The sequence below is a fragment of the Syngnathoides biaculeatus genome, chromosome 8 (genome assembly GCF_019802595.1).
Source record: "Syngnathoides biaculeatus isolate LvHL_M chromosome 8, ASM1980259v1, whole genome shotgun sequence".
Taxonomy (NCBI): Eukaryota; Metazoa; Chordata; class Actinopteri; order Syngnathiformes; family Syngnathidae; genus Syngnathoides; species Syngnathoides biaculeatus.
Window position 1 is genome coordinate 12,226,145 of NC_084647.1, and position 15,079 is coordinate 12,241,223.

The 15,079-nt window shown below is 42.9% G+C and overlaps 1 protein-coding gene across 1 annotated transcript; it reads right to left on the bottom strand.

The window, feature by feature from the left end:
* Positions 1 to 6,041: 6,041 nt before the first annotated feature.
* mmp13b (matrix metallopeptidase 13b) lies at positions 6,042 to 12,974 on the bottom strand. The gene is made up of 11 exons (XM_061827164.1): positions 12,793 to 12,974; positions 12,617 to 12,727; positions 11,073 to 11,200; positions 10,852 to 11,000; positions 9,966 to 10,091; positions 9,718 to 9,873; positions 9,516 to 9,636; positions 8,491 to 8,624; positions 8,249 to 8,408; positions 6,740 to 6,843; positions 6,042 to 6,646 (listed from the first exon to the last, which is right to left on the bottom strand). The coding sequence occupies exons 1-11, from the start codon at positions 12,892 to 12,894 to the stop codon at positions 6,546 to 6,548; spliced, it is 1,392 nt and encodes a 463-aa protein (XP_061683148.1). The 5' UTR covers positions 12,895 to 12,974; the 3' UTR covers positions 6,042 to 6,545.
* Positions 12,975 to 15,079: the final 2,105 nt, after the last annotated feature.

A 15,079-nucleotide genomic window follows, 5' to 3' on the forward strand; every position in this document is an offset into this window, starting at 1 on the left:
GTCATCGACTATCAAACGTGAGGACAACAGACGTGACTTTGCATGTTGAAGCACAGCAAAAACAACAAAATACGCCGGAACCTGCTCCCGTTCTTTGAGTTTTCTTTCATTTATTCATCCGTTTTGAGTACCGCTTATTCTCTTTACAGTCGCGGGTGTACTGGAACCTGTCCCGTCGGACTCTGGCCAAGAGGTGGGGTACCCCAATACCGGAGCGCATGTAAACAACCATGCACACCTACGGTCAATTGAGTCTTGGCAGATTTCAGGAACAAAATGTGACTTGAATTAAATTTGTCATGAATCGTGCAATAAAATATTCAATTCTAATACTCGCTACAAGCTCAATAATTCGATACATACACGTCTAAAAAGGCGTGTCGCGTAATAGTTTCTGACAAAAACATTCCTCACTGAAAGTCCGGTCCGTCTCTCATTGTGCGAGAAGGTCAGAGGTACAGAATGTCTTCATTGTCAGCTGGCTCAGGTGTATCGCGGACCTCATCGCAACGAGGGACATTCCGCTTTGTGCCGATTTCGAGGAGGACAATGAACGCAAGTGTTGTGTTGCACACTCCTTCGGGGTCCAGTCGCAAGTAGGCGAGGCATGCAAAGCGCAGGTACAAATTACTTGAACCCAAATGCAATAAACCAAAGCCAAACTTGAAATTTCAGCATATGTACATTATGATTCAACTTGAAAAAAATACAGAATATGGTACGACATTAATTTGGAGTGTCGGCATGGTGCCTCAGCTGGTAAAGCATTGGCCTCACAGTTCTGAGGTCCCGGGTTCAATCCCGGACCTGCCCGTGTGGCGTTTGCATGTTCTCCCCGTGCCTGCGTTGGGTTTTCTCCAGGCACTCCACTTTCTTTCCACATCCCAAAAACATGCAACAATAATTAGACACTCTAAATTGCCCCTAGGTGTGATTGTGAGTGCAGCTGTTTGTATCTATGTGCCCTGCGATTGGCTGGAAAATTGCAAATTTGCAAATTGCCCCTAGGTGTGATTGCGAGTGTGGCTGTTTGTCTCTATGTGCCCTCCGATTGGCTGGCAACCACTTCTGGGTATACCCTGCTTCCTGCCCATTGACACCTGGGATAGGCTCCGGCGCTTCCTGTGACCCTCGTGAGGATAAGCTGCAAAGAAAATGGATGGATTGATGGATTAATTAGGAGAAAAACATGAGCTCCAGCCTTTTGAACTTTTCTGACTGTCCACAAATTGACAGCCCAATTTTTTTTTTTTTTACCCAAGGCATTAAAAATAAAAGACGTCCTTTAGTTATTATGTTGTGCGCAGGAGATGGGATACATTTTCCACCTCAACAAAATTTGCATTAGGGCTAAAAGGGTGACAAAGGTCACGGTGTCTTTTTTGTGAGGAGGCGAGGCTGAGTGGGTGAAACGGGATACCAAAAATACCTGCGAGTGCATCCAGACGGATGAGTCCACCTCTGATTGCAGACAAAGTGGAGTGAGCACAATAAAGTATTTTTGCACCGAATAAAAATGGGTTGGGCACAAATGCAGAATCCGGGCACCCTGCACAGAGGATTATTCTAAATAGCAGCAACGTGGCGCTCGGACATCCACAGCTACGACTCCAGGGGCGCAAAAGGCGTATCGCTCAAATGGAATATTCCAGTCCCATCTTTTAGTCTGTTTTGTTGATAGAAAGTCAAATCCCAATTTTGAAGCTGCCATCGACCTGGGGAGAAGAAAAGACCAACAAAGGTATTATTTTTCATCCATTCCTCCATTTTCTGAGCAGCTTATCCTTACAAGGGTTACGGGAGTGCTGGAGCCTATCTCAGATGTCAGCGCGCAGGAGTCGGGGTACACCCTGAACTGGTTACCAGCCAATCGCAGGGCACATCGAGACAAACAGCCGCACTCACGCATCACACCTATGGGCAATTTAGAGTGTCCAATTAATGTTGCATGTTTTGGGGATGTTGAAAGAAACCGGAGTGCCCGGAGAAAACCCACTCAAGCACGGGGACAACATGCAAACGCCACACAGACGAGTCCGGGATTGAACCTGGGACCTTAGAACTGTGAGGCCAACACTTTCCAGCTGAGTCACCGTGCCGCCCTTCTCATTAAAAAAGAAAAACAAAAATGTTGTTGACCAACTTTATGAATTATAATAGCAGCCTGTCAGACCAGGGTTGGCCAACTTGAATTGTTTGGATTCTTCGAGTGGTTCTAAACAAGAAGCAACCACAAAACAAAACAAAACAAATCCACAACAATAGCCCGTTACAATACATGCAGTCTTTGTACCTGGTCAGGATTTAGAAAACAATGAAAAAATAAAATGAAAAAATGTAATGTACATCAGGGTGGAACAGCGAGGTCTGGTAAGAGCGTCGGCCTCACAGTTCTGAGGTCCCGGGTTCGATCCCGGCCCCGCCTGTGTGGAGTTTGCACGTTCCCCCCGTGCCTGCGTGGCTTTTCTCCGGGCACTCCGGTTTCCTCCCTCATCCCAAAAACTGCAACGTTAATTAGACACTCTAAATTGCCCCTAGGTGTGATTGTGAGTCCCGCTGTTTGTCTCGATGTGCCCTGCGATTGGCTGGCGACCACTTCAGGGCGTACCCCGCCTACCGCCCGTTGACAGCTGGGATAGGCTCCAGCATGCCCCTCGATCCTCGTGAGCATAAGTGGCTCCGATAATGGTTGGCTGTACGTCAGAGTGAGGACTTTTTGGTTGACCTGGGGCAATCCCGGCATCTAATCTGATTAAACCAGTTCACAGTTGAACTCACACTGCTGCTCTACTGCCCTTCTATTATTGGCTCGGGTCCTCGTAGTTTGGTTTTCTTGAGAACTGTAAACCTCGCCTGTGGCTGCTTCTTATCTGCTCGCTTGAAAGAATCCGATCGGAGCAGTCATTTTTATTACCCGCTGGTGTGTTCTCAGGAGTCACGAGGAATGGGGAAATTATAGGTTCCACTGTACTCATTAGTGTAGTTAACACTGTGTGTTATGACGTGTTGAAATATCAACTCGGAAAAGTAGGTGATCTTCACATTAATTATTGAGCATAAACGTCAAATGCCATGCTTCCCTGTTCACACGTTGCGCATTGTTTTGTTCACAATTTAGTCTCTGCGCATTTCTGAAATACACTTTGAAAACCCTCATAGCAAAAATTGCCACACACAAACAGTCGGCAGTTAAAAAATATCATCATCATCATCATCCGAACTGGTTGCCAGCCGATAGCAGGGCACATCGAGACAAACAGCCGTACTCACGATCACACCTAGGGGCAATTTCATCCATCCATTCATTTTCTTCGCCGCTTATCCTCAAAAGGGTCGCAGGGAGTGCTGGAGTCTATTCCAGCTGTCAACGGGCAGGAGGCGGGGTACGCCCTGAACTAGATGCCAACCAATCACAGGGCACATCGAGACAAACAGCTGCACTCACAATCGCACCTATGGGCAATTTAGAGTGTCCAATTAATGTTGCATGTTTTTGGGATGTGGGAGGAAACTGGAGTGCCCGGAGAATACCCACACAGGCACGGGGAGAATATGCAAACTCCACATAGGGAGGGCCAGGATTGAATCCGGGTCCTCAGAACTGTGAGGCCAACGCTTTACAGTAGCCCCAAAGTGCCGCCCCTTGTTAAATCCATCCATTAATTTTCTTCACCGCTTATCCTCACAAGGGTTGCGGGGAGTGTTGGAGCCTGTCCCAGCTGTCAACGAGCAGGAGGCGGGGTACACCCTGGACTGGTTGCCAGCCAATCGCAGGGCACATAGAGACAAACAGCCACACTCACAATCACACCTAGGGGCAATTTAGAGTGTCCAATTAATGTTGCTTGTTTTTGGGATGTGGGAGGAAACTGGAGTGCCCGGAGAAAATCCACGCAGGCTCAGGGAGAACAGGCAAACTCCACATAGGGAGGGCCAGGATTGAACCCGGGTCCTCAGAACTGTGAGGCCAACGCTTTACAGCTGCCCCACCGTGCCGCCTCTTGTTAATCATTCTCGGAAATTATTTGAGAACTCGTGATCATTATTATCATTATTGTGAATCATTCACTCTAACATTTGATGAAGGTAACCTTGATAGATGTATTATTTTGGGATTGTGTATCAAACTGGTAACCTAATCTCATTGATTAGTACCCAAGAAGTGCGTTGCAAAAAATTTGGCGACCCCTCGAGCGGGCCTTCTGTGTGTGTGTGTGTGTGTGTGGGGCGGGGGGTTGTTCTTCCCTCCCACTGTCTTTGGCTCTTCAATCTAGCGAGACCCCACATTTAAAAATGTCTCACCCCTTGTAGTTGGAGGGCTGTGCTTGTTTGGGAAAATTTGCACTCAGCACCCCGACGACGATGACACTATTTTTAGGGCGTCGCCAAGTAAGACCCTTGTAGGCCACAGGCTGACCAAAGGGGGGAAAAAGATGTTTTAGCCATTGAAGTGTTTGTGGGTGTTCCGGAAACACCCCCTCAAAGATGCAATGGTCTGACGTTTAAATGCCCGACCGCTCTTTTCTTAGCTTTAACCTTCAAGTCCACGCGGCCACGTCTGCGTGTTCCAGTCAAGGCAGCGAACAGGAAGTCACGTATGTTTTGATTTTGCGGGGACCGTTTGCATCATCACCTCTCACGCCGGTGACCTCAAGGGGAGTTTCCAGGATTGAAGCGGAGTCATTGGAATGATTCATCGGTCTTCTTCTGTCCGCCATCTGCTTTCCATCAGCCATCGCCGGGCGGGACCGCGCGAAGGTTTTCCGCCAAGGACGTTTGCTTATTCACCGGCTTTTTTTTTTATTACTTTCCCCCCTTCGACTGTCTTTATCTCGTCTCATTCCAAAATTCCATCGCTGCAGCCGCAACCTGAAAAAGTTGAATCACACAAATGCAGCACACAGAAACAGCTCGTCGTATAAAGAGGACAAAGCAATTTTGAATATGAAAAGAGGTCTGTTTTAATACAGACGAATAAAGTACTGTGGTGTATGTTGTTGATCGAATAGCGGAGTTGCCCAACTTATATTTTATATCTACATAATGCTAAAATTGTCTTTAATCCTGCACAGGAACTCGTTTTTAACACTAAGCAAAGCTCCACAATTGAAGTCACTTGACAGATGATTATAGATGCTTTAGATGCTAGTTTACATGGGCTCAGCATTTAATTTATTATAACAATTAATAAATGATCTTCTGTCTGAACAAGTGTCTAGTAATTGATGTAATTAGAGGTAACTACACATTTTCCTGACGGGGAAAAAAATGTGAGAAAGAAGGAGTCTCTGAACCTCAAAACTGCCCAGTAAGAAAGGATTTTTTTTTCCAAAGTGTATAAAAAAAAAATTTTAATTGTGCTTGAAAATAGAAAAATAAACCACTATATCTTGCACAAAATATAATCAAGGTGTAAGGTAGCACGGTGGTGAAGCTGTAAGGAGTTGGACTCAGTTTTGAGGACCCGGCCCTCCCTATGTGGAGTTTGTACATTCTCCCCGTGCCTGCGTGGGGTTTCTCCGGGCAACTCTGGTTTCCTCCCACATCCCGAAAACATGCAACATTAATTGCCCATAGGTGTGATTGTGAGTGTGGCTGTTTGTCTCAATGTGCCCTGCGATTGGCTGGTGACCAGTTCAGGGTGTAACCCGCTTCCTGCCCGTTGCTAGCTGGGATAGGCTGCAGCACTCCAGCGACCCTTGTGAGGATAAGCGGGAAAATGAATGGATGGATGGATAATGAAGGGGTATTAAATGGATCTAATGTACTGCTAAGTCAGCAATAATGTATTTTTCATGGCAGTCGCATGCTGTCAAAATATGAATACGGGCTCCCTCTAGTGTAAAATGTTGAAATTACAGAAGTCAGAGTCAATCAAAGAAAGCAAAAATTCTTCACTTTTATTTAATTTAGGCAAGTTAATTCATGTACTGTCGTATCATTTAAACAATAATTCCCAATTTAATTTTATTTCTACCTTGTTGAATGTGCGAATCAGCTATACATTTTTATTTTTTTCTTTAGTTTTGATACTGACTGGGTTGTTTGCAACGTGCAGAACCTCTACAGTTACAACAAATATTTACTTTGTTTTTTAAAAAAAAAAAATAGAACAAAAGAAAATTAGGTGTTCCTCAGTAATAGTCAAGTTCAAAGAAAATTCAATGAACACTTTTATTTCACATCAGTCAATAAATAGCACTAAAATCAAACGACAATTACAGCACTAGAAATGGGACTTCTTGATAACGATTGATCCCGTTTCTTTGTCCTTTCCCTACATTTCATAATACAACTGCAAATTTTTTCATACATGAGAGCGCACAGACCTTATTGAACCATCAAATTATCATCTATTTACAAAAACTGAGTCAACCAGGAAATCAGACAATAAACCAAAAGGTAAATATAAATAATATCATTGCTCACAAGGATGAGAATTCTCTAGATTTCTGTGTCCAGCACTGTTGCCAATAAACATTTTCATTTCGCTACTCCATAATTTCCATTTTACTATGCATGTATTTCGAGAGACGTCCCCGACCTCAGCAGCCAAGAATAAAGTTGCTCCTCAGGATGCGGATGACCTTCCTCGACCTGTAACTGTACTCGTACTGTTTGTGCTCGTGGAAGAAATACAGGAATCCTGAAAGAACAAAAAAAATATTGCAAATTCAAATACTACCCGGACGGTTCGCCTCGGATTGAAATCGACCGACGGAGAAAAGTAAGCGAGTACCGTAGTGGTAAACGGCGGCGTCGACCTCGTCGTCCATTCCGGGGAAATCCGTCTCTATGGATCGCGGGTAGCCGCTATCCATGGTTCCGTTTGCCTCGTCGTAACTGGGAGTTAAAAAAGAAAAAAAAATATATCGATATATAAATAAATAAATTTAATAAATAAAAAAAGCTGAAGACCACAAGGAACGAATTGTGAGGAATTACTCACCCAGACTAGACGCATGATTTAAAAATAAAAATGAAACCATAGTGGTAGCAGTCTACACTATACAGTCTATGTACAGTAGTCTATACTGTGTATATAGTGTGCTCTTGCCCATTCACTGTTCACCTATTTTCGGATTTTGGTCTCCAAATAGTTTTTCTCTTCCAATTTACTGTATTCTCAGTTATTTTCCCGATCATAAAGCTATTAAATTTCCTTCGAATTAGGCGATGTGCCACATTAGACATAGCGCCTCACAATGTGGCACACCTTCTATGCACGCTGAGTTGCAACATTCGCAAACGTTATGTAACTTGTCCACTAAAATACACTTAATAATTGACACGAAACATGCACATTAAACGCTATTTGCATGCTCCCAGCATGCTCCCAGCATGCTTTGCGGCTCTATGGAGGTCATTCATGCCACACCAGCATGGTGGGAGCATGTAAATAGCGTTTAACGTGCACGTTTTGTCTCAATTACCATATTCTCCACACTATAAGGCGCACCGCATTAAACGGCGCACCTCCAATGACTGGCCTATTTTAAAACTTTTTTTTTTCATGTATAAGGTGCATAAAATAGACGCTACAATAGAGGTTGGGGTTCCATTATGCATCCATTAGATGGGCTGCCCTAAAGGCTCAATATTGATCCATATATAAGGCGCACCTGATTATAAGGCGCACTGTCAGCTATTGAGAAAATGAAAGGCTATTAGGTGCGCCTTATAGTGCGGAAAATACGATATTTCATGAGTCATTCTTTTATTTGTTTTATTATTTGCTAATTTTGCTATTTTCCATCCATCCATTTTCTTAGCCACTTATCCTCACGATGGTCACAGGGAATGCTGGAGCCTATCCCAGATGTCAGCGGGCAAGGAGGCGGGGTACACCCTGAACTGGTCACCAGCCAATCGCAGAGCACATAGAGACAAATAGCCACACTCACAATCACACCTTTGGGCAATTTAGAATGTCCAATTAATGTTGCATGTTTTAGGGATGTGGGAGGAAAGCGGAGTGCCCGGAGAAAACCCACGCAGGCATGGGGAGGGATAGGAGTTTAATTTGTTCATCGACCACTCATAAATTATTTTTCCTCACGTAAATGAGTGCTGTCAGTCAATCGACTCCCGCAATTGACATATTAGCCAAACCTGAATCAAGTGACGAGATGGGTGATATAGGCTGATGTCTTTTTTTGGGGGGGAGGGGGGCACGCGGTTCATGCCTTGGCGATCGCGATGGACACATTGGGCTGCCCTGCTGTCCAATTAATATCACGCGCAGTACCTCCAGTACTCCTCGTCATGAAAGAGGAGGGTTTTTCCCGTGTCTTTGATGTAAACAGCCGCGTCCACCTTCCTCACGGTCCTGGGAAGTCCCAGTTTGTGGATATATTTCGGATAACCATCCACAAGGTTGTAGCCGTTCAAGGCCCACATGCGGATACCTGCCAAACACCAAAGCGATTGTTTCGCTTCATCCGTATACTGTGTATGAAAAATCAAAACGCATTCCAAATGTGAACTCACCGCTAAAAATGATGACCTGGTCCTTCTCTGGGTTCTCATAGGCCGCGTCCACCTTGTTGGGGATGGACGGCCAAGTGGACTTGATCAGCGTGAGCTCGGGTTCGTGCATCTGAGGGTGGATGCGCCAGTAGAATCTGCAACATGAAAAAAAATCAACAATAATCCACCCATGCGTTATACAAACTGCTTATCCTCACATGGGTCACAGGGAGAGCCGGAGCCTAACCCAGCCAGCTTCGGGCAAAAGGTGGACTACACCCTGAACAGGTCAGCAGTCAGTCGCAGGGCAGATATCAACATTGTCGCTGAGCGGGACTCGATCCCACGCTGCCCGTACCAAAAATTAGGTGTGTGTACCACTACATCAGTGACTGCTTCAATCAGCAATAATTTTGTACAATTTTATGCTCATTTTATTTTTATTTTAAATGTATTTTTATGAAAAAAAAAATTATTTCATATTTAAAATTATATGTAATTCATATGACATTGACATTTATTTTAAATTGTATTTATTTTATTGTATATTCATGTACTTATTATTAATTTATGATAAATGTATGTTCTATTTTAAATATTATTTAACTGATGCACATTTTAAAATTAAAAATATTAAAAAACAAAAAAAAACAACCCCCCCCAAAAAAAATATATATAAAGGCTGTCCCCCAAAATTATACACTCTTAAAATAATTGTAAACTAGATGTTTATTATAATTCAAATAATTTTCAACATGTAATAGAATTTATAAATAGCATTATTTAAAGTGTGTATATATATATATATATATATAATATATATATATATTTGGGGACACACACACACAAAAAAAAAAAAATATATATATATATATATATATACACACTTAAAATAATTGTAAACTTGATGTTTATTATCATTAAAATAATTTTAAAAAGAATTTTGAAATCTCATTATTTAAACTGTGTATATATATTTTTGGGGACATAATATATATATATATATATATATATATATATATATTTAAAGGTGCACATGGACTCACTTGTCTTTGAAGATCATGGTTTCCCCTCGGAGCTCAGTGGCAGCATCAAAACTCAAAGCGGGGTCGCATTTTTCGGGGGCGTCCGGCTTCGGCTTGACTTTCTTGTGGTCTGGGTTGGGGCCTGCGAAACACGAATAAAAGAAATCAAATGTTGAAAGAAAGGTAAGGCACAAAGCGTGGTTTTGTCGCGTCGCATCATCACCATAGAGGGCTTGGATGCCTTTGACGTCATCCTCAGCGAGCGGGTACCCCGTGGCATACGAATAGATGGGGTACATGAGGGCGCCTGAATCGGTGGAGTGCGACATACCGAGGGCGTGGCCCAACTCATGTGCAGCTACGATGAACAAGTTGTAAGCTGCGAGGAGGACATACATTCAATACTTTAGTCCGATAATATTTTTTTGATGAAATGTCGCTTCACGCAATATTTTCAAGTCGATGAATGACCTGATGAATCTTTGCTCCAGTGCTCGTCCTCGTCGAAGTGAGTGTCGCCGCCGATGCCTTGCCCAGGCGGGTAAGCGTGAGCCAACAGCCCGTTAGGACCGTCGAAGGGGTTGTGATCGCCGTGTTCTGTGGATTTATAGTCAGAATAGTCAAAATCAGGACTAGAATACCATCATTCCTTGCAATCCCCCCCACAAAAAAAAAAATGTATCCCAAATCATTACACAGTAATAACATAGTTAAAACCCATGCGTGGGCAGCGTCCCATTTTTGGGACATCATGATGTTTACGCATTATATCCTTCACTATATCAAAATATTTAACTGTATTAATCTGATTCTGATTATGGTTTTTGGCCCGATCTACTAAGAAAAACCCAAGTACCCTCTCGCGAGCAGCATTCCATTTTTGGGACGAGATTATTAAATTATATAAAATTAGTAAAGTTATCACATAATTTAACCATAAATGAAAAAGAAGTGTTATTACCTTGATTGTGGCCTGTTCGGAGACTTTTATCTCAATAAGGCAAAAAAAAAAAAAAAAATTGCCACCCTGACCGTGAATGGGTGCAAAGCAATTAACAATTTGTGCGTCATGATTCATTTATTGCAGCTCCTTCTAATGTGTATGAATTTGGCCACCGGGGGCAGTATAACACAGTCCAACAGACACGAGCAAAGAAGAGTTTCACAACTATATTAAGTGACTCGGCGAGCTGCAGTAATATTAATTGTTTTTCTCAAATGATTAAGAACATATTTGTTTGAGTAGTCATAAGTACTCAGAAATGGGGTCGCTTGAAATCTTACATTTTGCTGGACAGCCATTGAGAGTGTGATTAACTATTAATTTGTTTCTTACGAGTAAATTATTGATGATTACCTTTCCTCCCGAAGCTGATCATAATGTCAGCATTGCCGTAATACAGCTTCTTAAAGGTCAGCGGCGTCACGTCAGACCACACGTTGAGAGCGTGCCGGATGGCTCGGTCCACGTCGGACCTCTTCAGATCCGGAGTGTAATTTAGAATCCTGAAAACCCGAGATAAAATTAATAACTGATCTCTTTAAAAAAATGATGGATTCAAATTTGTGCCAGCGTACCTAAAGGTCACAATATTATTTTCCCATTTGAGGTTCCGAGGGAAGTGGTTGTATTCGCCAAGGTCCGGCACGCCGCATCTTGCCTGACTCATTACGTCTAAGGTGTTGTCATCCAGACTGCCCGTCACCTGCACGGGTGGGAAAAAGACACAAAAACACAGGTGAGCTGGAGCCAAACCTGCCGACTTTGGGCAGACCATACCCTTGAGTCCATTGAGTTGCATACACCGCCTGTGGGAGTCTCCGCTTTTACGCGTAAGTTAGAGTAACCCTAGTCACAGCAATTCTGCGCCCTTTAGTTTGATCCTGTCCTGTTGAGTTTGTGAGTTTACCCCAGAGGCATCGGACCTTGCTGCATGTCTTTTGGATCCTGCCTATCCGAGCGTTTCTGTAACTCTGCCTTGTCGGAATTCTAGACCGTGTGTGACCCAATTTCCAGAATAAACTACATTGAACATTATGCCTCCGCCTCGAAGTCCTGCATTTGGGTCTGCCCCCGTACCGCAGGTTCATGACATCACAATAAAGTGCCTTTCCTTTCTTCGTCAGTGACTCAGTTGACATAAAAATGTATCAGAATAATGAGATGTTACTTTAAGTGGCAAAACATTTGTGCATAGGAAATGACAAGTCTCTTAAATGTGTTTGGGTTTTATAGTTCTTCATTGTATCGATGTGATTTTTGGCATTTCTCCACACACTGCTCTGCCAGAACGTGTGTAACACTAATTAAAAAAAAAGGACATTTTTTTAAAAAAAGCCTAAATGATAATGTTACTGCAAATTTACGTGAGATTTTCGTTAGATATTCATTTGTTGTTGGTTCTTGAGCACTATCCCTTCTAGAAGGTGGTTCAAAAACGAATTTGTTCGAAAACCGAATCAACTGCCGCGCGAGATATGTTATTTCCGGGGTTTTTTCGGGCGTTCGTTCGAATTGACAATAACAAAGCGCGTAGTGGGTGGGTCAGCTGGTTGCGCCGGACGCGTTCTGTTATTTCCGGGTTTCTTCGGCCAGGTAAGAAATCACAACAGAGTGCGTCGAGGGTCAGCTGGTCTGGCCGCGCGTGTTCTGTAATTTCCGGGTTTTGTTAGGGGCGTTCGAGTACCGATTTTCGTTTGAAAACAGGAGCAAAAAACCCTCAAAATTTTCATTCGAAAACCGATTTGTTCGAGAAGGGGGACGTTCGAGAACCAAGGCTGTACTGTACAAGGCTTCGTATAAACATGGCTACTAAAAAAAAAAAAAAAAGCATCAATCAATCATATCAAAATCAAATGTATTTTATAAATTTGAAGTAGATTTGTTCAACATTACACAGCAAGCTCGTAATCTGTATCGTATTCAGTGATGTTCAACCATGAGATGCTAATATTAGCCAAAATGTCCACCCTGTCAGAAAACCCACATATTTTGCAGTTGATTAGTAAGAGGCTTGACCAATTTACATTTTTAGCATTTTTCCTTAAAACAACGAATATAAAGTTAGGTGGAAGCGAAAGTCTCAAAGGCACTTGATGGCGGTATTGACCCAATGACCCACCTCCAGGTTGAAGAACCTCTGCATTTCCTTTAGCTTGGATGCAAAGTCTCCCGCCGTCCTCTTCTGGCTTTGGAGACCAACCGGAAGGCCGTAAAAGCGCCGGAGGTACTTCTGCGTATGACAAAGAGGTCACGGACGCGCCGACGAGGGGTCGCCCCAACACCCTCCGGCCTTACCTCGGCGAGCAGCCTGTTGTCTTTATCCTTGGCGAGCCGAGGCCCAGCCGAGGAGGAGCGAGCAGCCAGCGGCACCAGCAGAAGCAGAAGCCAAAACAACATGGTGGCTACCTCGCAGTCATTGACACGCTGCCTCTGGAAGGGCTATTTATAATGCTTTACCCCCCGACCCCCCCTTTAGGATCCGAGTGATTCATGTAAAAGCACCTAGCCACTTCCTCCCGCGTGACGGGAATGCGCTCGTGTTTGTCCGACGAACGCCTGCTTTCGAACCCGACGCGTGGACCAAAACACACACAGCAGATGTCAGAGTGGCAAAAACGCGCTGATGTTGCTTTTAATGCCGGAGCGTGAGGCAATATGCGGCAGCCTCGCAAATATACACATTTGTCTTGTTCGCTTTACCATATAAGAAAACATTTTCTGATGGGAATTGTTCGGTGATATTAGTGATATTAGTCAACCAGACAGCTGAAGATTTAGCCAGAATTGTCGTCACAAAAAGGGATGCGAGTGGATCGTCACTCTCATGAGGACATCTAGCAGTAATTCGCTATTTTGTTGGTGGTGCAGGAAGAGATTTTTCTGATATACATTACATCATGCAATATGCAGATTCTGTAGGAATATCCCTGGCGCGCTATTAACGGACCTGGAGAGCCATTGCGCCTTATCCGATTTCATTTTAAATAAAATTCACGTCAATTAATTTACAGTGGTGCCTCGGTTCTCGAACACAATCCGTTCCAGAAGGCTGGTTGAAAACCAAAACGTTCGAAAACCGAAGCACGTTTTCCCATTACAATGAATGGAAAATGAAATAATGCGTTCCAAGCCTAAATAAATTGTTTTTTAAAAGTGATTTTTTTAAAGCTTTTCCTTATAATAATCTGCATAGTAGAAATGCAGGTACAATTTAAATACTCTATATGATGAAATCATTTAAGTCTAAGAAATATATTTATTTTTTGCTTAAAATGTATGCTTTAGCCCAGTAGAGTATGCTAGCCTGGGAGTGCATTCCTGTATCTGTCACGACTCGGCCCCCAGACTTGTAAACTATTTTTATTAACAAAAGTCCGGAATACTACTGTGTAGCTGCCGCAGCTGTCATTTTTTTACCGGTATGTTTTGAGTTTTTTTTTACCAGCCCAGTTCGTGCTACCGTGTTGTTGCTATGTTAAGCTAAGCTAAGGTATTAAAACTTTGAATACTCTTTTTTTGTAAATATCTCGTGTTTCAACGTGGGTTTCAATGTGGGTACTTGCAACTTTTACGCATGTGCGGCTTATGTGTGTACCAAATGGTATTTCCTTTATAAATGTACTGGGTGAGGCTTATAATCAGGTGCGCTCTGTAGGCTGGAAATTACGGTATATAGAAAAAAACATACAGTAAAGCCTCAGTTTTCGAATGTCCTGATTTTCGAACAAATAGTTTTTTTGAACAATAATTTCGAGATTTTTTTGTTTCTGTTTTCGAACGAAAAATGGCACTCAAACGCCCCTACTAAAGCATACATTTTAAACAAAAACTAAATATATTTCTTAAATTATTTCATTATATAAAGTATTTAAACTATACATGTATTTCTACTATGCAGTTTATTATCAGGAAAAGCTAAAAAAATGCTTTAAAAAGCCAGATTTATTTAGTCTTGGAATGCATTATTTCTTTTTCCATTCATTGCAATGGGAAACATCGATTCGGTTTTCGAACAAATCACTTCTCGAACCGTTTTCAGGAACGGATTGTTGTCGAGAAGCGAGGCATCCTGTTATTATTTTATGTTTTATAGGATATTTCAGAGTATGTACTATTCCATTTATTTCCAAACATCCTTAATTCATTTCAATTCAAAAAGTTGATTTAATGTACAAGCAAGGCAATATGTGGAACTTGCAAGTGTCGGTAGAGTGCAAGAAAAGACATCTGTGTTCACATACACGATCCACACCTTCAGCAAACCGCTCTCACGGCTTGAATCGAACTTCTCTCTCTGTTTTGATCGTCTTCTGTCATTTTGTCTGGAAATATCACATTTCACATCGGACGGCACAATCCGCACCCTCTCCGTGATACCGCATCGTAAACAAACTTGGGTTTGATGATTCGGAGCCACCTCGCCGCTTGCTCGGCACCGCGCGGACCGACTGACTCACGGAGGGGAACTCGGCAGTCGGGGGGGAATTCGGACGCCGTTTTAAAACGGTTCCTTACGAACACACACGTGTTGCGTGCGGCCTTTTTTCTGCAAGGCTCACTGGCATTTCTACCGGCGCTGTTT